This window comes from Podarcis bocagei (assembly GCF_964188305.1).
Source record: "Podarcis bocagei genome assembly, chromosome: 13".
Taxonomy (NCBI): Eukaryota; Metazoa; Chordata; class Lepidosauria; order Squamata; family Lacertidae; genus Podarcis; species Podarcis bocagei.
In genome coordinates this window covers 55,710,286-55,731,780 of record NC_138138.1, presented here as the reverse complement: position 1 = coordinate 55,731,780, position 21,495 = coordinate 55,710,286, and the positions used below count along the sequence as shown (strand labels likewise).

Genomic DNA, 21,495 nt, shown 5'->3' with positions numbered 1-21,495 from the left:
GAGAGGTTTTGATGGTAAGAGCTGCCAGGACAATGGGTTAAAATGGCTTTAAAGGGTGGTGGTCTCCCCTGGGATGGAAGTCTTCAAGCAGACTTCTTGAAGTCTCTTTTGGCGTAGTGGTGAAGCGCTGGATTTTTCTGCCCTGAGCAGGGTGGGGTTGGACTGGATGACCTCTACGTGCTTCATAATTTGCTTCTACTGTCCAAGCTCGTCTCTGGAAAATTTGAAGTCAATGGTGACAGAGAAAGGTGTGCCACTGGGCATATGCAGAGTGCCTTTCCCTTGCCATTGCAGATCTGCAGCCGATTCTCACACGTAACTGAGAGACTATGCGGTGGGAAGGTTATTCAAGACGCCCTTGCAAGCCTGAATGCTCTGGTTTAGAAATTGAAACTCTGGATATTCTGGGAAGCACGACAACCTTTAATAAAGATAAAACAGAACTACTTAAAAAAAAAAAAATCCCGTCCACCAGGAAATCTTCCTTTCCCAAACCCAGTATACAAACCAGCTGCTCTCTGAAGTCAACAAGATAAATATACAGGAAAACTGTACATGTTTAACTTAGTATCAAATATAAACTCTCATAAAGTCCCTTAGAACAAAAACTTTACATAGGTGTATATCCTCTGTGGCACTGAAGCCCTTTATCCCTCTCCTCGCAAGGAGTCGAACCTGGAGCCGTCAAATCGTCACCTTTGCTTTACAGAAATAGCGGAAGCAGCAACTTTTAACGCTTTGGAGAGGAGAGCGAAGGGACTCGCATCCATGGAGATCGTCTCAACGGTTATTACAGCAGGCATTTTGATAAATCGGCTTCTTTCTTGACAAGGGGGGTTGGACTGGGTGACCCCTGGGTCTCCTTGCAGGTCTGTGATTCTAAGACTACGAGCCCCTTCAGAAATGCCCTTTTCATTGAGAATTGGCAATGATTTGCGCCCATGATTATATTTCTGCCCTGCCTTCGATATTCTTTGTTTTGGGGTAGACACACTCTTTCGTTCCCAATCCTTTCAATATCCTGTCCTTCCTGCTGAAATCCCGTAACGTTTTACATACCACAAATGGGGGGACAGCCTTTGGTGGCGCTACAGCCACCCCAATCAATAATGTGGGAAGCATCACGGAACAACTAATAAAGCTGAATAAATCCATTACTAATGCACGGCTATTGTGTCAAGATTACAGAAGACACTTGCAAAAATAAAACAGCATCTGAAGGTGGCCCTGAAAAGATTGACACCTGCCAATTAAGTCTTTATGGCCTCCAGTGGTACAGGGTAGATAGATCTCGCTCCCCTCCAGGCGCATCAAACATTTTTGCAGTTCTTTATTTCCCAAGTTAGGTATGCTTTGAAGGACACCTGCCAGTCACCCTCACCTCTTCGGAGCATCTGTTTCCTTCTCAGATGTTCCCTACAAGTGATGCTTTGAAACCATGCAGCCCTAACTTACGTATGTTTACTCAGAAGTAAACCCCACTAAATTCAAGGCGTTCTTCACTCCCAAGCTGCGGCTTTCGAGAAACGACTTTCGACTCCCGCTTTCCACATTCACAGCAGAGAGAGCCCAGCAAATACCCAGACCGGACTGTGAAAATGATGGAAGTGGAACCCCGAGGAATTTGCATGCTTTCTGACTTGCTAATGTGCCGGCCCCCAGAAACCAGCTCTGGAAGGGCACCAGTATTAGCCTTGGGCCCTAGCTCAATATATGGCCGCTCTTGGTGGTTTCCTGGTGGCCGTGGATCTTCCTTTGCTGAAGGTGATATCAGTTCCCCACCAAATCCTTTCATTTTGCTGCCCGCCAAACCTCCTTTCCATTCCTTCCCCATCAAACCTCTGCCTCTTCTCCGTGCGACATTTCTCTCGTCCCTCCTAACCAGCCCCCACAAAAACGCACATCTTTACAGCCCAAACACTGTCCGTCACTGGGAGGGGGCACCGCGGAGACCACCTTGTCCGAGATTTTTCTGCCGCCCACCTCCTTTGCCCCACAACAGAGGGATCGTGGGCCTTGCGCCACTCAGCTCAGCTTGGGAAAACTCAGTGTCTTGGGTTCGAAATTCTTCCCATCTTGGCTTTGCAGACTTCCTCTCCTCCATTCCTCTCATTCTCTCCCTTTTTCTTTTCTCCTCCCAAGTCGATGGCTGAAAAAGCTCCACTTTCCTGACGACAGAACCATCCTCCTCCAAGGTGGACCACCACTGCTCCCTTCGAAAACCCAGGGAGCGGCCTTGCTATCTGTTTGCAGACAACGCACCAGACCTTCCATAAACCCAGCTCTTGTTTTCTCTTTCGGGCAGGGTCAGGAACCACAGAGGGCAGTGTGTGTGTGTGTGTGTGAATGTGCAGGGATGAGTGTCACCGGCTCCTGGGCAAGCGAGTCAAAAGTTTCCCCCCCCCGGCTGAGGAAGGCAGTCCGCACGGAACCCGGGTGTGCACATGCATGTGTGCGTGTGGTTGACACCTGCCAATCAAATCAAGCTGTCACTCAGCGGGCAACGCAGGGGCACCCATCCCCTCCAGCCGTGGGCGGTTGGGGGTGGCAGCAGCATGCGGAGTGGTATGCGTTGGAGGCGCCGGTCTCCCTCCGTCACCTGGCACAGGCCTCTGTAATGTACAGGCTGACTTTCCCCCGGATGAAACTCGAGTAAACGCTGAACAGCTTTTTCATGGTCTGGACGCTCAGGGTGCGGGTCGAGACGTCATCTTGGGGGGCTTCCTGCAAGAGAGGTGTCTGTTTACTTAACAGGTATCTTTCTTTTCCTTTCTTTTTTTGCCTTTCAGGTTTTATTTTTTATTTCCCCCCAAATACTTTTTATTGCTTTTTTGTAACAACAACAAATAAATACTCTTGCATTCAAAAAATTGTATGTTTTCTTATTTACCCTGCGCCTTATTGCGCCCGGACTTCCTTCCATCCCTTCAACGGTTTTCATATCTCAAATCTTTTCTTACAGTTTCTTATTTACACTCCATCCACATCACAAGATTTGCATTGATCCTGCTACAGTTTTTAAATTCTTACAATTGCTCCGTATACATTCAACAAATTTACTCCAATCCTTTTCGAACTTTGCTTCTTTTCGGTTCTGAATCTTATAAGTCAAATTTCGCCAATTCTATGTATTAAAACGTTTTTGTCTGCCGCTCCATTAAAGTTGGGATTTCTTGGGATTTCCATTTCTGAGCCACTAAGATTCTAGCGGCGGCCGTTGCGTACGTGAATAGTTTGTAATCTTTCTTTTTTAATTCATCCCCTGTTATCCCTAGCAAAAATGCTTCTGGTTTCTTTGGGAAAGTGTATTAAGGGGTATCTTTCACTGGAACAGTGTCCCCGAGCTGGCGCCCACTGGGTGTTTTGGACTACAACTCCCAGCCAGCCGGGGTGCCATAAGCATCATAAAAAAGGCCTCTGGCCAAGTCAGCCTCCCCGGGTGTCCTGGACTACCACTCCCATCAGCATCAGCTAGGGTCAGATGGCAGCCATAGGCCGCATTCAGACCATATATTTCAACTATGCTGCTGCTTTAAACAGCCATGGCTTGCCCCAAAGGATTCTGGGAGTTGTAGTTTGTTAGGGGTGCTGAGAGTTGAAACGCTCCCTCCATTCCCCTCATAGAGCTGCTATTCACAGAATGGTTTAATCATCCCCCTTCGCAAGGGAACTCTGGGAATTGTAGCCCTAACAACCCTCAGCACCCTGAACAAGCCATAGCTCCCAGAAATCTCTTTTTTCCCCACACGGAACTCGCCGGAAATCAGTTCTGGCACCTCTCATTGCCATCCTTGAAAGAAAAAGCCACAGCTCCCAGAATCCTTTGGGGGAAGCCATGACTGTTCAAACTAGCATTATAGTGTGCTCTGTGAGGGGAAGAAGGGGGTCTCTTCACAACTCTTGGCTCCCTTCACAAACTTCAGCTCCCAGAATCCTTTGGGGGAAGCCATGACTGTTCAAACTAGTATGATAGTGTGCTCTGTGAGGGGAAGAAGGGGGTCTCCTCACAACTCTTGGCTCCCTTCACAAACTTCAGCTCCCAGAATCCTTTGGGGGAAGCCATGACTGTTCAAACTAGTATGATAGTGTGCTCTGTGAGGGGAAGAAGGGGGTCTCCTGACAACTCTCGGCTCCCTTCACAAACTTCAGCTCCCAGAATCCTTTGGGGGGAAGCCATGACTGTTTAAAGTGGTATACTGTAGTACGCTTTTGTGAGGGGAATAGCGGGTCTCCTCACAACGTTCAGCATCTTTAACAAAGTACAGCTCCCAGAATACTTTGTGGGACGCCAGGACCATTTAAAGTGGTATCACAGTGAGCTCTGTGATGGGACTAAGGGTCTCTTCCTTCAGAAGAAGCCATGACAGTTCAAACGGGCATCATAGTGCTCTCTGTGAGGGGAATAGGGGTCTCCTCAGAAATCTCAGCGCCTGTAAAAAGCCACAGCTCCCAGAATCCTTTGGGGGAAGCCATGGTTGTTCAAAGGGGCACCATAGTGTTCTCTGTGAGGGGAATAAAGGGGTCTCCTCAGAAATCTCAGCACTCTGAAACATAGCTGTCAACGTTTCGCTTTTTTTAAGGGAAATTCCCTTATTCTGAATGGGATTCCTCGCAAGAAAAGGGAAAAGTTGACAGCTATGCTCTGAACAAGCCCCAGCCCCCAGAATCCTTTGGGGGAAGCCGTGACTGCATGGATGTATCCAGGGCTTTTTTTCACATGGAAGTTGCCGGAAATCGGTTCTGGCACCTCTCATGTAGGCGCCATTGCCATCCTTGAGAGAACAAGGGAGGTGTTCTTGGCGAGTTCCAGCGCCTCTTTTTTTCTAGAAAAACAGCACTATATAGTGCTTTCTGTGAGGGGAATAGGGGTTTCCTCAGAAATCTCAGCACCCATAACAAGCCACAGCTCCCAGAATCCTTTGGGGGAAGCCATGACTGTTCAAGGTATCATAGTGCTCTCTGTGAGGGGAATAGTGGTCTCTCCTCAGAAATCTCAGCACCTCTAAAAAGCCACAGCTCCCAGAATCCTTTGAGGGAAGCCATGACTGCCTAGATGTATCCAGGGCTTCTTTTTCACATGGAACTTGCCAGAAATCAGTTCTGGCCCCTCTCATGTAGGCGCCATTGCCATTTTTGAGAGAACAAGGGAGGTGTTCTTGGCGAGTTCCAGCGCCTCTTTTTTTCCTAGAAAAACAGCACTATATAGTGCTCTCTCCTAGAAATCTCAGAACTCTGAACAAGCCACAGCTCCCAGAATCCTTTATGGGAAGCCATGACTGTTCAAAGGACACCATAGTGCTCTCTGTGAGGAGAATAAAGGGGTCTCTCCTCAGAAATCTCAGTACCCATAACAAGCCCCAGCTCCCAGAATCCTTTGGGGGAAGCCATGATTGTTCAAAGGGGCACCATAGTCCTTTCTCTAAGGGGACTAGGGGTCTCCTCAGAAATCTCAGCACCCATAACAAGCCACAGCTCCCAGAATCCTCTGGGGGAAGCCATGACTGTTCACGGTGGTCTCAAAGTGCACTCCATGAGGGGAATAGGGGTTTCTCCTCACAACTCTCATCGCCCTGCCCTGCCATTAAGGCTAGCCTTTTTTCCCCCCCAAATGAAACTCTCTTCCCTCCCTCTTTACAAGGTCACAGGCGATCAAGGCCTTTGCTGTGCATTCCCACTCCGTGTGGGTGATCCGAGGGGCTTAACTTGGGCCATATTTCCAGGGTGTGGAGGGAAGCCCTTGGGATTTGCAAAAGCTGCCTCAGGAGGAGGCAGAAGGGTGGGGAAAGGAGGCCTGGAAATTTACTAGCTGGTTCTGGTTGCCGCCGGAAAGGAAACTGGCCCAGGAGTGTCAGGGTTCGCTCTCCTATTCAGTTTAGGGAAGCTTTTAATGTTTAATAGGTTATTGTATTTTAGTGTTTTGTTGGAAGCCGCCCAGAGTGGCTGGGGAAACCCTGCCAGATGGGCGGGGTATAAATAAATAAATAAATAAATAAATAAATAAATAAATAAATTATTATTATTATTATTATTATTATTATTATTATTATTATTATTATTATTATTATTATTATTATTTTCCACACGGCCTGCAAAGAGGTAGCAATATTTGCACCGCCACGCTAACAGAAATATAGGGGATTTTGCTCTCCTGTAGAGGAGACCAACTCTCTGCTGTTCCAGTCTAATGCCATTTCAAATCGGGGAAATTCTGCTTTTTTTTTGGAAAACTTTGCAGGCAAATCTGAATTTGCAGAACGGCTGCTTTGGCGATTCTGTCTTCCTTCTCCCGCTTTGTTACTAAGAAGAGTCGAACCGCCTCTACCGCGCTTCGTCCATGCGCTCCGAGGAAACTGCTTCTCTCTCTCTCTCTGAACATACTAGCCAGCAGGAGTGGAAGACTTCCTCTGCGCACGTGCAAAGTGCCAATGTTCATGCTCCCGAGATGTCTCCGTTACAACAAAGCGCTGCTGAGCACATGTGCAAAGGCGTTTCTCTCATCCTAAAAGCCACCTGGAGTTAAGGAGCAGGGCTGTGATTTGTCGTGATGCCAGCAATAGAGCGGGTTGGACTAGATGACCATTGAGGGTCCCTTTCCAATTCTGTCCTTCTGAGCAAGGAACTCCGGCCTCCTCGCCAACCAGCACTCCCTCCCCACAAATCTGGTGCTTCGCTCTCACCTGGGCTCCGTGGCCGCGCAAGATGTTTCTGATGCTCCGCAGGCAGCTCTCCATCACTTCCAGCTGGCGGACAAAAGGCTGCATGGCCGAATGATGCCTTTGGACTTGGCGGATGGCCCTCGAAAGGAGGGTCTGGCCTCTCCACACCTCGGACGCCTGCCTCGTCCTCTAGCAGAGTGGAGTGGGGAGAATAAGTCCATTAGTGAAGTTACAGGGGTGGGCATATACATCCGTTCCAGTTACTCTCAGTTTCTCAATTTCCCCCGTCTTAAACTCTCTTCTCTACGTTTCTGCAGGAATTTTCATTTAAAAGACAAATCCCCGTGAAAGTTCATTGGTAATTAAGGGCAAATTTCTTCCTAATAGACACATTTTTGCAATGAATTTCCCCTAATAGGGGCCTTAGTAGTAGTAGTAGTAACAACAACAAGAACAACAAATTATTATTATTATTATTATTATTATTATTATTATTATTATTATTCTTGCCCCACCCATCTGGTTGGGTTTCCCCAGCCACTCTGGACAGCTCGCAAACTAATAATAATAATAATAATAATAATAATAATAATAATGTGAGGCTAAAGGGCAGGTAGCAAATAAATAGTAATAACGCATTTTTTTGTGAGAGGGTTTCACCAATATGTGCATTCTTATGCCTGCTTTCCCCTAGCAGATAAGTTTTTATTATTATTTTTACACTCATTGGTTGGAGAATTGCATTGCAAAATTCAGAGAAGTGTGATGTTAGGAGAAAGCCTTTGTTTCAGTTCTCCTATTGGTTTATTTCTCATTAAAATGCAGACAGAATTTAATTTCTCCCCCAGCCCCGGTGCTGAGCAGGCCCCACAGTGAACTGCATCAGTCCCCCACCCTACTCTCAGCAACCCCCTTCCCTACCCCAGATGAAACTTACATTCATTTTTCTCCAGCTACGTATGTTGACTCCGGTGTCCAGCACCATGACAGGTTCAGGCAGGTTGCAGGAAGTTCTACAAAGTTCTACCTGTAGAGAAATCAGAGTCCATTCACATCTATGCTACAGATCTAAACTGCTTTGAGATGTGGCTTAGTTGGCACAAGGAATTCTGGGAGCTGTAGTTTTAAGACCCTTAGGTGAGCCCTGCAGCTGGATCAGACCAAAGGTCTGCCTCATCCTGTATCCTGTTCCCACATTGGCCCAGATCAAACAATTGCCAACAAGAAGCCCACATGTTGCCTGGCACTTTGGGACTTGCTCCCCAGTAACTGGTATCCAGAGGGGTCCTCCCTGCAGGGAAGTTATAGGCCAATAGGATATTTATTTACTTCATAAAGTTCATACACTGTTTGACTGTAACGCACAAAAAACCCACCTCAAAGTGGCTTACAAAAAGGATAAAGCAATAAAATTATCAATAAGAAGAATGAACAACGATCATTTAAGACTTTCGAAAAGTTAAAATAACAGTAAAAACAGATTAAAATCTGCACTGGCTTACTAAAAAATCTGGGTAGGTTTGTCTAAACAAAAATGCTTTTAGCAGGATGCCTGCCGGATGAGGGTGACTACCTGGTATCAATAGGCAGGGAGTTCCAGCGTGTAAAATACCCAGTTCTTACAAATGCAAAATGGGTATTATTTGCCATATTTGTCAAAATTGTCAAAAACGACACTGCCAACATGGGTCACCGTACATCCGGAGTTTCCTGGACGTTTTTAGCAATTTCCACCTGGACACTGCTTCCGACTGCAGTATTCCAGCTATGTCCGGGAAATTCCAGATGCATGGCAACTTTATATTATGTGGCACCTGTAGCAGTGCCAGTTCTGCAGATCTAAGCAGTCAAGGAGGCACATTGGAGTAAGGTGGTCTCACAGGTAAATTGGTCCCAGGTTGTTGTAAGGGTTTTGCATACCAAAAGCAAAACCTTGAGCTTGGCCCGGTAGACATAGAATCATAGATTCATAGAATTGTAGAGTTGGGAGGGACCCTGAATGTCATCTAGTCCAACCCCCACAATCTCAGCTAAAGCACCCATGACAGGTGGCCATCCAATTTCTGCTAAAAACCTACAAGGAAGGAAAGTCGACCGCATTCCAAGGGAGTCCGTTCCACTGTCGAACAGTGCACAGATGCACCATTTAGCGTATATTTTGTCATATACTTGTTTATTAAGAAAATATTTATAAACAACAACAGCCCTCTGAGCAATGTACACAAAACAATATAAAATGATTACCAGTGCTACCCGGATAAAAACCAGCAAAATGCTTCAGAGCACTGTATGCTTGTTGAAATAACACCCCCCCCCCTTTTTTTGGCATAAAGCTTTTTCTGATGCTATAAGATCCCTGCTGGGCCAGGCCAATGGGGCCCTGTCTGGTCCAGAATCCTGTTCTCACAGTGGCCAAACAGATGACCCAAGCAGAGTGGACATGATGTCAGACGTGGACATGGTGACTAGGGCCTGTTCATTTCAGTGGGTCTCCTCTGAGAGGGACACATCTTCATTTATTTCCCAAAAGCCCTTTGAAAGCCACCCAGGCCGGTGTCCACCACTGCAGCTTGTCAGAGCAAATGCCATAGTTTTAACTAAAAAAAATCCTTCCAGTAGCACCTTAAAGACCAACTAAGTTAGTTCTTGGTATGAGCTTTCGTGTGCATGCACACTTCTTCAGATACACTGAAACAGAAGTTGCCAGATCCTTCTATATAGTGAGAAGGTGGGGAGGGGTATTACTCAGAAGGGTGGTGGGAATGGGAGATTGGCAGATAGCTGAGATGAGCCTGTTGACAACTCTTAACAACTGTAATAGGTCTTACAGGAAAAGGCAAGGGGTGAGAAGGTGAGAAATGGCTTAGTCATGTATAATGAGATAAGAATCCAATGTGGATTGGATCTGGCAACTTCTGTTTCAGTGTATCTGAAGAAGTGTGCATGCACACGAAAGCTCATACCAAGAACTAACTTAGTTGGTCTTTAAGGTGCTACAGGAAGGAATTTTTTTATTTTGACTATGGCAGACCAACACGGCTACCTATCTGTAATAGTTTTAACTAGTGCTTAGAGTGTCGGGCTAGGACTTGGGAGAGATCAGGGTTCAAATCCCCACTCAGCGGCCCTGAAGCTCCCCAGGTGTGACTTTGGGGGGCCAGTTGTTGCCTTCTCTTAGCCTCACCTACCTCACAGGGTTGTTGTTGTTGTGGAGAAAACCATGAACGCGCCACCTTGAGGTCCTTGGAGAAGAAGGTGGGGTATAAATGTATTTGAATAAGCGAATGACTAAATCTTATGCCCTGTGTGTGTGTGTGTACAGGAAGGAAATAAAGAATGGGAAGGGAGCAGAGCAAGAAAAGAGGGCAAGCAGACGTACGATTTCACTCTCAGCCTTGCTGACATCTTGGATGTACTTGTTCATGACACGCTGGTCGCACATGGGCTCGGGGGTCGTAAGGAGCACTGGGGCCAGGAATCCCAACATTAACAGGAGAGGAGTCAGCCCTGGAGAATAAAAGGTGAGGTCCCCCTTAGATCTTTGGCAGAGCTGCTTTGCATCGTCATGCGCACGTCATCCATCTGCCCATCACAACTACAGTCATACCTTGGAAGGATGAACGGAATCCGTTCCAGAAGTCCGTTTAGCTTCCAAAATGTTCAAAAACTAAATCGTGGTTTCCGGTTGGCTGCAAGAAGCTCCTGTCGCCAATCAGAAGCTGCAGAAGCCCCGTCAGACGTTCGAGTTCCAAAAGAACGTTCGAGAGCCAAAACGTACGAGTTCTAGGGCATTCGCGATCCAAGGTACAACTGTAGTCTAGTGGTGGTTTTGTCTGTCCACCAGCCCATCCACCCCCCCCCATCACCATATCAAATATTAAAATTCAACGAAGTAAACAAAAACAAAACTATTTCCAAAATACCCATTTCCCCAGAAACCCATTAGGCCGATTTATATGTATAATTAATTAACTTAATCTTTTGGTTTTTTCCAATCCGTTCATGTACAGTAGGAGATGTATCTTCTCCCCATAAACTTAGCAGCAGTTATAAGATTGAACACTTAATTCTCGATCACTTTTCTGGGATGATAATAATAATAATTTATGATTTATATGCTGCCCATCTGACTGATAACATCCTTCAGATAAGCAAGCAGAAATATTTTAGGTTCTAAGAGTATATGATATCCTAACTTATCAGAAATATTATCCTGATTTCCAAAATATTTACATCAGTTCCAAAAGATATGAATGTAATCCACTATTATTATTATTATTATTATTATTATTATTATTATTATTATCTTATTAGTGGCTTTTTTTTTTTTTAGCCAATGCAACCCAAAGTGACTTATCACAACCTTCCTTTCACAGAATCATAGAATTGCAGAGTCGGAAGAGACCCCAGGGGGTCATCCAGCCCAACCCTCTGCACTGCAGAAACCACAAGCGCCAGACATTTAATCTTGCCTGCCTCCGGAATCCTACAAGCAGGATGGAATGCAGGAAATTTCAGGTATGGCTTTTAGAGGTTTAGACAGCTCCAAATCCAGCTGTAAATCTCAGGGAGGGAAGAGACATTCTTTGGGTCCCCATCTTCCCCACCCCCTTCTGTCAGGGCTCCTGTCCTTCAATAACTGCCGGGCAGGCAGGAATATGAAATGCCCCCTCCTCTCCCATTCCTCCCCAGCTGCCTCCTCGTGTCCACAGTATAGTTTTCAAGACCATCGATCCGTGCTGGGTGTGCGCGCACGGTTTCTTTCCATCAGCATTTTGCATTTTAGGCGAGTTGCTTAGTGATGTTTGCAATGTTGCAATTCCAAACTCCAAATTCGGCACTGCAGATCCCACTTCAAGCTCCCTTTTATCAGCTCGTGGCGCCGACAGAGCCCTTATCAGCACCTTCCACTTCTCCGTGCTTCAACTCATACAGTTTCTCTCTCTCGCACATACACACATACCACAGTCCAGCCTGGGAATATGCATGAGATTTCCCCTACATTCTCCTGACACACAAAACAGAGAGAAATTCCCAGAGACCTCCGAGTCCCCAGAAATGTGGCTGTTCAGAAGGAAACCCACAGAGTCCCGATCTTCTACCTGGTGCGGCCAAACAGCTCAGAGTGCACTGCGTGGGTGGACCCTCGGTTCAAAACTCTCAGTTCTCTGCCGCAAACTGATTCATTGGCTTTTGACAAGCCTCACCTGCCCCCTAAGCTCCCCAGTGCCAAAAGGGGATGCAAAGACTGGCCTGCCTGGGAGGGGTGATCTTTGGCCTGAGAAAATGCTCTGGTTTCCTCACTGCTGAGAAGCCCCCTTCCCCTCGGGCTCCTCTCTTCCAGAGAATCCAGGTGTCTCTCAAGGCTGCTGCACAAATCCTAGAGACTCCATTTGCAACCGACCAAATAGAACGAAACCTTAGGGCTGCAATCCCAGTATCCCCTCCTTATCAGGCATCAAGTCACCTATGCCCCCATAAGAACACAGCTGAGTGGCTTCCAAATTGCCCTTCTTGACAATAAAGAGGCCCAGGGCTACCTAACCTAGGACATTTGGGTTTCCAGAGCCCCCACTCCACCCCCGCAAGGCACTCCACCCCCGCAAGGCACCTGCCTGCTGCCACCTCCTGCCTATTATCTAACAGCCTGCCGGAGGAGGATTTCATAACCTCAGCGGACCCCTGCCTTGACTAATTTTACAACCTCCGTTTCCCAAACTTTGAGAGAGTCAAGGGAGAGGGTGGGTGAAAAGTCACCCAGCAGCGAAGCATCTGCGTGGAGTGCAGAAGGTCCCTGCTTCAGTCCTCCCAGGCACCCCAGCATCAAGGAGCAGGCCACGGAGGAAGGGAGCCCCTCTCTCTACCTGAGACTACTCCAGAGGGAGGGCAGCTACTGCTGCTGTCGCTGCTGCCAGTCAGGGCTGGGCTGTGAGAGACAAATGGCCTGGCCTCCAGCAGCTTCCTCTAGCCACCTTGCTGTGCTCAGCCAATTCCCTTTGGCAGGGGCCCAACTCAATCGATTGCCGCAGCTGGCACCGTCCCCCTGACCTCCCCCTTGGCAACCGCCGGAGCGGACGGACGCTACTCACCAGGTATCCCCATAGCCAAAACTTCATGGTCCTAGAGACTAGCGGACCCCTTCTGCCCCATGGCTAGCCATGGACCGTCATTCCGGGGTGGGGGCGGCGGCTGAGCAGTTGACCGCGGCAGCTCCACGCGAGGGACGTCCAGCAGCTTATATTTCCCTTCTTTCTCTCTCCAGATCACGCAAAAGTCCAGCTGGTTTGGCCCGGCGAAGAGGAAGAGGTCACAATCCGCACACGCCAAGGTGAGTTTGCAAAGGACCTTGTCCGAAACGGTGGCGCCCTCTTCACCTTTTGACCGAGAAGCCTAACTTCTCAAGAACGTGGTCGGCTGCTCCAGTGCCCTGCTCTCTTTCTCTCTCTGGATCCCAATTGCCACCTGAAGAACCTGATTTCTTCTCTTTTTGGAGGATCTGCTCCTAGCAGCGCCGGTCACCGGCTTGCATTTTTGCACACACACACACACAAATTCCCCACTGATGTTTGCTCGGAGGAGTGGGGGAAAGCGACCCCCTTTCCCCTTCCTCTGCAGACCCCAGATCTCGCGAAAGCTGTGCCACCGGACGCACGAGGCGCAGTTAATGTTTCATCCGCCTGATCCCTCTGCTCTCTGCCCGATGTGGCTTTTCTCCCGCTCTGTCTCTCCCCCCCACCCCGACCTCCACCACGCTCCCTTCCTTCCCTGAGTGCAAGAATGTCACTGGACAGGCCAGGAGGGAGATGGACAATTTCCCTCTGCCGGCCGGAAGCCAAAGGGGGCTTTTTTCCCTTCAAGGAGGAAGGCCCATGCAGGACCAGACACGTCTGCCCCTGGCCGCAGGCCAGACACAGGTTAAGGCGTCAAGGTGGATAAGGTCACTGCCTTGGCAGGCCGCCATCCAGGGAGCCTTGGTGTGCCAAAAAAAGGCGTGAGGAGGAGCACCCCTGACTCACGTCTGGCCAGAGTGACGCTCCTCGGCTGGTGATGCCTTCTCCTCCACTGATGATGCACCCGGGTGTCCTGCCGGATCCCAGCATCCGTGGCTCTCCTCCTGCTCCAAGGCACCCTGGCACCTGACTTTCAGCTGCCCCCTCCCCTAAAATCACAGAGTTGCCTGGGACCCCCAAGGGCCATCTATCCCAACCCCCTGCAAGGCAGGAATCACAGCTGGCAGGTATGACCTCTGTTTAGAAACCTCCAGGGAAGGAGAGAGCCCACGACCTTCCAAGGGAGTCCGTTCCTCTGTCGAATGCCTCTTGCCGTCAGAAAGTTCTTCCCAATGTTTAGACAGAACCTCCTTTCTTGTGGTTTGAATTCGTTGGTTCTTGTCCTGCCCTCCGGAGCCTTAAAAATTCTTCTATGTGAGAAGCCTTCAGATGTGTGAAGCTGACTATCTTACCACGTCTCAAGTCTTCTCTTCTCCAAGCTAAAGAGACCCAGCTCCCTCTCCTAGAGACTCCAAGCTTCAGGCCTAAACTTATAGGCATAATAACCCTTTGCCCACGAGGGTGCAAACAACCCAGGCGTCCTTGCTTACACAATTTACTGCTTTCAATCGAGCCAACTCTGTTCCTATAAAAGATGCACTTTATGCAGACTTAGCACATTGTCCCACTTAACCTCTTGGAACGCTGGTGCTTCAAATCTGGCTCTTTAGAAACAGCTCCCCCTCAGCCCCCCAAAAGCCTTTTAGGCAGAGACCCCTCAAGAATATAAGAACATGGATTAGGCCAATGGAACAACTAGTCCGGCACGTCCTGTCCTCACAGGGGCCAGATGCCTATTATGGGAAACCCCCAAGCAGGATTTGACCGCAAGAGCCACTCTCCCTTCCTGTGGTTTCCAGCAACTAGAAGCATTACTGCCTCTGACCATAGAGGGCAGAGCATAGCCATCACGGCAGCTAATAGCCATCAATAGCCCTCTTTTGCTCCATGGATTTGTCTAATCCTGTCTTAAAGTTATCACTGCCTCCTGCGGTGGTGAGTTCTGCAGTTTAACTATGTGCGGCATGAAGAAGGACTTGGTTTGGTCTGGTTTGGTTCTGAATATCAGACCCCAAATGCCCCATAGCTGAGTTCTGGGTATTTTCTCCTGGCTCCAAATCCCCCATATCCACCTTGCAGCTTAAGGCTTGCCACCAGTTCTCCTGCGCCCGCCAAAAAAGACCTGCATGGCAGGCAGTAATGCAACAGGTAAAGCTTGCCCCCATTATTGGCTCTCGCTCTCTTGAAAGGGTTTTTTAAAAAAAATAATCAGGCTGCATTAGCTTTCCATGCTATATTATTGTTAGAACGTTCATTATTGCGGGAGCTTCAGATACCAATGTTTTATTTGCGGGAGGAGGGTGTTATGTGATAAGGGCACATTCCATGCTCAAGATTGAAATACTGTACTGAGTACAGTTCTGGTTGCCTCTGCAGAGCTGGGAAAGGTTCAGAAAAGGGCGTCCAAAACCATTCAGGGGAGGGGCTTCTAGTGAAGCTGAATGTTGGAAGATTCAGGACAGGGGGGAAAGGAAGGACTTTGTCATGTGGTGTGCTCTGTTAACCTGTGGAACTCACTCCCACAGGAGGAAGCGATGGCTGCCAACTTGAATGGCTTTACAAGAGGATTAGACAAATCCATTGAGGAGGGGGTGGGTTGTCTGTCAGTGGCTATTAAAGGTAAAGGGACCCCTGACCATTAGGTCCAGTCGTGACCGACTCTGGGGTTGCGGCGCTCATCTCGCTTTACTGGCCGAGGGAGCCGGCGTACAGCTTCCGGGTCATGTGGCCAGCAGGACTAAGCCGCTTCTGGCGAACCAGAGCAGCGCATGGAAACGCCGTTTACCTTCCTGCCAGAGCGGTACCTATTTACCTACTTGCACTTTGACGTGCTTTTGAACTGCTAGGTTGGCAGGAGCAGGGACCGAGCAACGGGAGCTCACCCCGTAGCGGGGATTCGAACTGCCGACCTTTTGATCGGCAAGTCCTAGGCTCAGTGGTTTAACCCACAGCGCCACCCGCGTCCCAATGGAATCTCCATAACCAGAGGCAGTAGAGGTGCAGAGCAACCACAGACACCTCTCCCCCATCAGATCCAGCAGGACTTTCTTACATTCTTATTAAAGAGTTGTCTGTTCTGTCCCGTTCTGCTTCACCTGATTGCAGCTGTTAAGGGCGCAGGATCCTGTCCCTGTGAACAAGGACTGCTGCTCAGCGGAAGAGTCCAGGTGTAGCCTCCAATGGTATCTTTCAACAGAACGGGCTACAACCTTGAAGAGCTGCTGCCAGTCAGTGTAGACAATACAATAGACCAAAGGCCTGACTCGCTGTACGGCATCTTCCTCTCTTGCTAGGCGGCAACCCACTTCCCTGCCCTCCAATCACAGCCGTGTGGGGAGCTGTCTTGCACAGAGTCACACCCTTGGCCCATCCAGCCCCATATTGCTTGCACTGGCTGGCAGCAGTGGCTCTCCAGGGTCTCAGGCAGGAACCTTATACTAGATGCTGCTGGGGATTTAACCTGGGACCCTCTGCATGCCAAGCAGGTGCAACAGCGTCCCTTCCCCAGATGTGGCTTCTTGCTACTGATGGGACATGGAATTGTGGAGCTGGAGGGGGACCAGGGGGTCATCTAGCCCACCCCCTCCTGCAACGCAGGAACGGCAGCTAAAGAATCCCAGGTGTGTCCTTGTGGCACTGGAGCCGATGATCTGGACATAGGTTTCTGGGGCTGAATCCTGCCTCCTCTCCTAGCCGCCTCACCTCTGCCCCAGAAGAAGCCCCCTTCCATCTTGGCATGGGCAGCCCACAGCTGCTTTTGGCTCACCCCTGGATGACGCCTGGCACTATCTAAGCCGAAATGTCGGCCAAGCCTCTCGCCCTCGGCTCTGCTGCAGGCGCTCTGTGTTCCCTGCTATCACTGAGCAAACCCCAAAGCTGCCAAGAGCGGCCTGGCATCCCTTTTTCTGGAACCCCCAACCCACGTAGAATCATAGAATTGTAGAGTTGGAAGGGACCACGAGCGTCATCTAGTCCAACCCCCTGGAAGGCAGGAACCTTTTGCCCAATGTAGGGCTTCAACCCACAACCCTGAGATTTTTATTTTTATTTTCATAAAAATGTATTAGATTTTCCACAATAATAACAAAAACCACAAAGCAGAATGACACACAAAAACAAAAACAAAGAAAAATACAGCAATGGATAAAAGAAGAAAAAAGGAACAGTAAACAGATAAACAATAACAACAAACTTAATTCTTTACAAATCCAACCTTTTAAACATCTTGGGTTGACTTCCCCTAGTCCCTCCCTTCTGAGTTTCCTTGTAGTTGAAAGTAACAGCTTTCTAATATCATTATTAAACTAAAACAATCTCCAGTTATACTCCATCTTATTCACATTTCTTAATATTCTAAATCCCGTTTATTTAATTATAACTTAGTTTAATCCTAGGCCTATTTTTTTCTTTCAAGTAATTTCTAATTTTTTTATATTACAATATTTATTCAAATAGTCCTTAAATTTCCTCCAGTCCTCTTGAAACTCCTCTTCTTTCCGGTCACGGATTCTTCCAGTCAGGTCAGCTAGCTCCGAAAAGTCCATCATCTTCACCTGCCAATCTTCCACTGTTGGTAGTTCTTGTGTTTTCCAATTTTTAGCAAGCACAACCCTGAGAGTAAGAGTTTCGTGCTCTACTGACTGAGCTCTTAAGCAGAAAGGGGGCAAAGGGGCGTCAGCCGGGGAAGGGGGGGGGAAGGAGAAGGGTCTTCCTCTGGTTCAGTCTCCCCCACGTTTGGGCCTACAATTGCCCTCGGCCCCAGGCAGCACAGCTGACGTGAGTTGTAGTCAGTGGCGTAGCGTGGGTTGTCAGCACCCGGGGCAAGGCAAGTAATTTGCGCCCCCTAACCCGTGGATTTGCGCCCCCTAACCCTAACCCCCAGATGTTGCGGCCGGTGCGGCCGGGGCCCCCCTGCACCCCCCACGCTACGCCACTGGTTGTAGTCCAAAACATTTGGAGGGAACCAGCTTGGAGTAGGCTGATCTCTGTGCCGCTGCTTTTCATTGCGGACAGCACAGAGCAATCCAGCTGCCCTTATGGGTTACCAGCGGCTCCTTTCCTTCAGAGGGAAGTTCACATTCCTGAGCAGAGCAGAGGAGCTAGACGCTTTCTCTCTCTGCTGAGTCATGGGATGCAGAGCACGGGATGCACGCAGAGAGCTACAGAGGGGCCAGGCTGTCTGGTCTGCCTTGCCCAGTACTTTGGAACAAAAGGGCGTAAGAAGAGCCTGCCGGATCAGGCCAAAGGGGCCCCACCTCGTCTCCCAGGGGCCAGGGCGGCCGAAATGGTCACCCTACTCTCAAGCCGCCTCTGCAGAGCCATTGTAGCTAGCAGCCCTGGCTAGCCTGACCGCCGATGAATCTGTCCAGTCCTCTGTCTGTCCCAGCCTCCTGGGACACAGAAGGGCTTCATTTGGCCTGCCCTGGATCTTCCAAACATGGTCTCTCAGCACGGCTGATGGGGAGGCTTGCATTTCGGAAGGTAGCGAGAGAGAATCCTGAGGTCCTCAGGACAGGACGTTCTGCCCAGCTTTGTGTTTGCACAGCACGGTTGCAGGATCCGCACAGGGCACTCCCCCGAGACACGCAGCCTTCAGATTTCAGGTGTCAGGACTAGGGAATCTATGACTAGGTCGGTTTCAGTTTCTCATCTTCCCAATCCTAAATCCGGTTCTCTATGTGTTTCGGTAGCAAATGATGGTTTATTAACTTTTTGAAATCCTCATATAGATTCATCAGCATTTTGGTGCCAATTTCTCCTAGAATACACATTCTTGTATGCTGTTTTGAGCAACAGATGCCTGTCCCCTGCCACAATGCATTTTTGTACGTTATTTTCAGGACTCTATACATTTCCCCAGCATATGCATGTTCGCATACACTGTTTGGTTGGTGAACGCCATCGCAAAATTCAGAGAAGCATGGCTTTCAAAGGATAGCTGTGGTTTTGCTTCAGAAAACGCAAAGTATTTAGTTTCTTATTAAGACGCAAACAAAATCAAACACCCCACCACCACCATTCCCTAATCGTAGCCACCAGCCACTGCTAGTGGCCATCTCGTAATCATGAAGCAGTGAGTTCCACTGGTGGTATACAGCAAGAAAGCGACGAATGTGTGTTTGTGAGGAGAGGCTGTGAAGCCCTTCCCTGGCCTTCTCTATATGCAAAACCACTTCTATCTGGTGAGTGAAACAAGACTCCCCTCCACAACTAGGAAAAGGGATTCTTGAGCTGTGATCCATTCCGACTCTAAGGTAAATAGCCTCTGCTTTTCCGAAAGCGGGTCACAGGCGCATGTGATGTGGTTAAAAAAAAATTCTCTTTCATACACACACCGAGAGAAACAGGCCACAGCCAGCCAGACTGTCTGATCACACATCCCCATTGTTATGAGGCTTCCTCCCACTAAGAAGTGGTGGGAAAGCCGCTTTCATTTACTTGGCGACAAGATGCCGCCGTGCCGATTTATGGGGCCCCCAGGGACCACTTTCTGACGGCTGCAGATGCGACGGTCCGTGCCTGGGCCACCTTGCCTGGTGTGCGTACGTGCAACGAGTCCAACGCTCCGTGGGGTCGCTTCACATCACACACGCCACCGAGGAAGGGGGGCTGGTTGCAGGGGAGCTGGGGCGGAGCCGTGAACCAAGGGGGGACTCGGAAGTCCTGGCTCCCAGCCCCATATCCCTTCCCACTCTCTCCCACTTTGACAACCCAGGAGTGCTGGCTCCCAGTTTTCCCCAGGCTCCTCTTGGCTGAACTCGAATTGCCCAGAGCTGGAGCCTCTTACCCTGTCCGCCTCCCGTTCTGTTATACCGTTTACTAGTTTTCTAGAGAAGCCAAGAGGCCACCCCTCTCACATACTTCCTGCCGTTAAGGCTTCACGTAGCCCTCATGGAGGAAATAGTGTTACGGTTTCAATTACGTCTTGATTGGGCCCATTTCACAGATAGCAAACTGAGGCCGAATGTTCACGGGCAACATTGCAGGTGGAGAACTGGTGCCGAGTGTTTGCTGGCAAAGTCTGCCCAGCCAGTGCAGGTCTGGCCATATCTGTCAGAGGAGCTTTTGAACTCAGAGCCCTCCTCTGCTCCCATATTCAAGGCTGGGCCAAACCACTAGCTCTCACAAAATAAAATTAAAAAATCCTTCCAGTAGCACCTTAGAGACCAGCTAAGTTTGTTATGGGTATGAGCTTTCGTGTGCATGCACACTTCTTCAGATACATCCATTTGCCAGCAGACGAGGGGAAGAAATCAGGAATTCTGGATCCGCCCTGTCACTGCTCTGAAGCCAGAACGAACTTCCTGCCTCAGGGGACCCAGGTGTCCTGACTGCTAGCAGGAAACCCCTCTCTCCCCAGAGAACCCAGGAGTCCTACCTCCCATCCATTCTGCCCAAGTTTGGTTTGCCGCTCCCCCAGCTCCCCCCTCCAGACTTTTAAACAGCTGCAGAACAGGCAGAAATCAAAGAGGTACAGCTTCCTCCCTCTCTTCCTCTCTAGGGGAAAAAGCTGCATTGGTTGAATTCCTGCCTGCAGAGCAGCTCTCCCTGATCTCCCCCACCCCACATTAGGTTTCCTTGCAATAGGTGCCCAGGAGAACCCAGGTGTCCGGGCCCCTCCCTCCCCTCTCTTCCAGGCTCTGAATGGGACCCAGGAGTCCTGGCCACCCCCACCCCCCACTTGCTCCTCCGCTGCCCTCCCCACCCTGTGTGTGGCGCTGCTGGGCCCCCGGCCAGAGCTCCCAGTGGCTCCCGGCTCCTCATACGTGCCGGCCTGCACACGCCGAGGAAGCCTTGATCCGCCGACCCAGGCGGGCGGCTCCATCGATCCTGGCCGCGTCTCCAAACAGGGGGTGAGGCCTGGCGGCGCCAGCGACGGTGACAGATCAACCAGGCCAGGCGGGAAGGGAGAACTCTGACCTTTGGCCATCGGCCTTCCCAGAGGAGCCTCCAGAGAATGGGGAGCGGGGACCAGTGGTCACAGCAGGTGTGGGGAGCGGGGAGCCTCTTCCTGCCAGAGTCTTTGGCCTCCCTCTCTTGCCAACTCCCGCCTTCTTCCTCCCGACTTATGGCTTTTTATTACTATTATCAGTTTATTAATTGCCTCCTGTCTCAAGGCAATTAGATAAAAGACAAAAACGAAACCCAGGTTTAAAGCCCTAACAAGCAGACGCTCGTGATGAAGGAAAACCCATGTTTATCCAGCTTGATTTCCAGTTTTGCTTTTCTCAGTTTGGAAGGAGGTTTTGAAAGGACATTTGCTATGGTCCTGTGATGCGCATAAGGGGTGGGGGGTCGCTGTTAGGCCTCACACCCCATGAGAGATGGAATTACAGCGGTACCTCGGGTTAAGTACTTAATTCGTTCCGGAGGTCCGTACTTAACCTGAAACTGTTCTTAACCTGAAGCACCACTTTAGCTAATGGGGCCTCCTGCTGCTGCCGCACCGCTGGAGCACGATTTCTGTTCTCATCCTGAAGCAAAGTTCTTAAACCGAGGTACTATTTCTGGGTTAGCGGAGTCTGTAACCTGAAGCGTATGTAACCCGAGGTACCACCGTACTACAAATAAAATGCTCAGCCCATCCTAAATTGCAGGCATCTCTCCCTTTGGCGGCAGCGCGGGCGTCCACTGTCCACTGAGGGTTTTCTGAGCTGTGATTCCTACGTTGCAGGGGGTTGGGCTGGATGATCTCTTTGGGTCCCTTGCAACTCTATGATTCCACCATT

General features: G+C 49.4%; 2 protein-coding genes across 6 annotated transcripts in view; one reads left to right on the top strand and one right to left on the bottom strand.

The window, feature by feature from the left end:
• Positions 1-1,943: 1,943 nt before the first annotated feature.
• EPO (erythropoietin) lies at positions 1,944-10,253 on the bottom strand. Its single transcript, XM_081168231.1, is given in 5 exon segments — positions 1,944-2,724; positions 6,678-6,845; positions 7,594-7,683; positions 10,036-10,184; positions 10,187-10,253. Coding segments are annotated over 5 exon segments (588 nt in total). The 5' UTR covers positions 10,239-10,253; the 3' UTR covers positions 1,944-2,595.
• The window catches only part of TFR2 (transferrin receptor 2), a 60,896-nt gene continuing 49,443 nt past the window's right edge, over positions 10,043-21,495 (top strand). For 3 of the 5 annotated variants that reach the window (XM_081167807.1, XM_081167808.1, XM_081167809.1), the window contains exons 1-3: positions 10,043-10,177; positions 11,033-11,174; positions 12,919-12,984. In XM_081167807.1, coding sequence (XP_081023933.1) covers positions 11,154-11,174; positions 12,919-12,984 — 87 coding nt within the window. In that variant the 5' untranslated portion in view covers positions 10,043-10,177; positions 11,033-11,153. Of the gene's footprint in view, positions 10,178-11,032; positions 11,175-12,750; positions 12,985-21,495 lie in introns of those variants that run through there. The other 2 variants (XM_081167812.1, XM_081167811.1) reach the window with 1 other exon arrangement.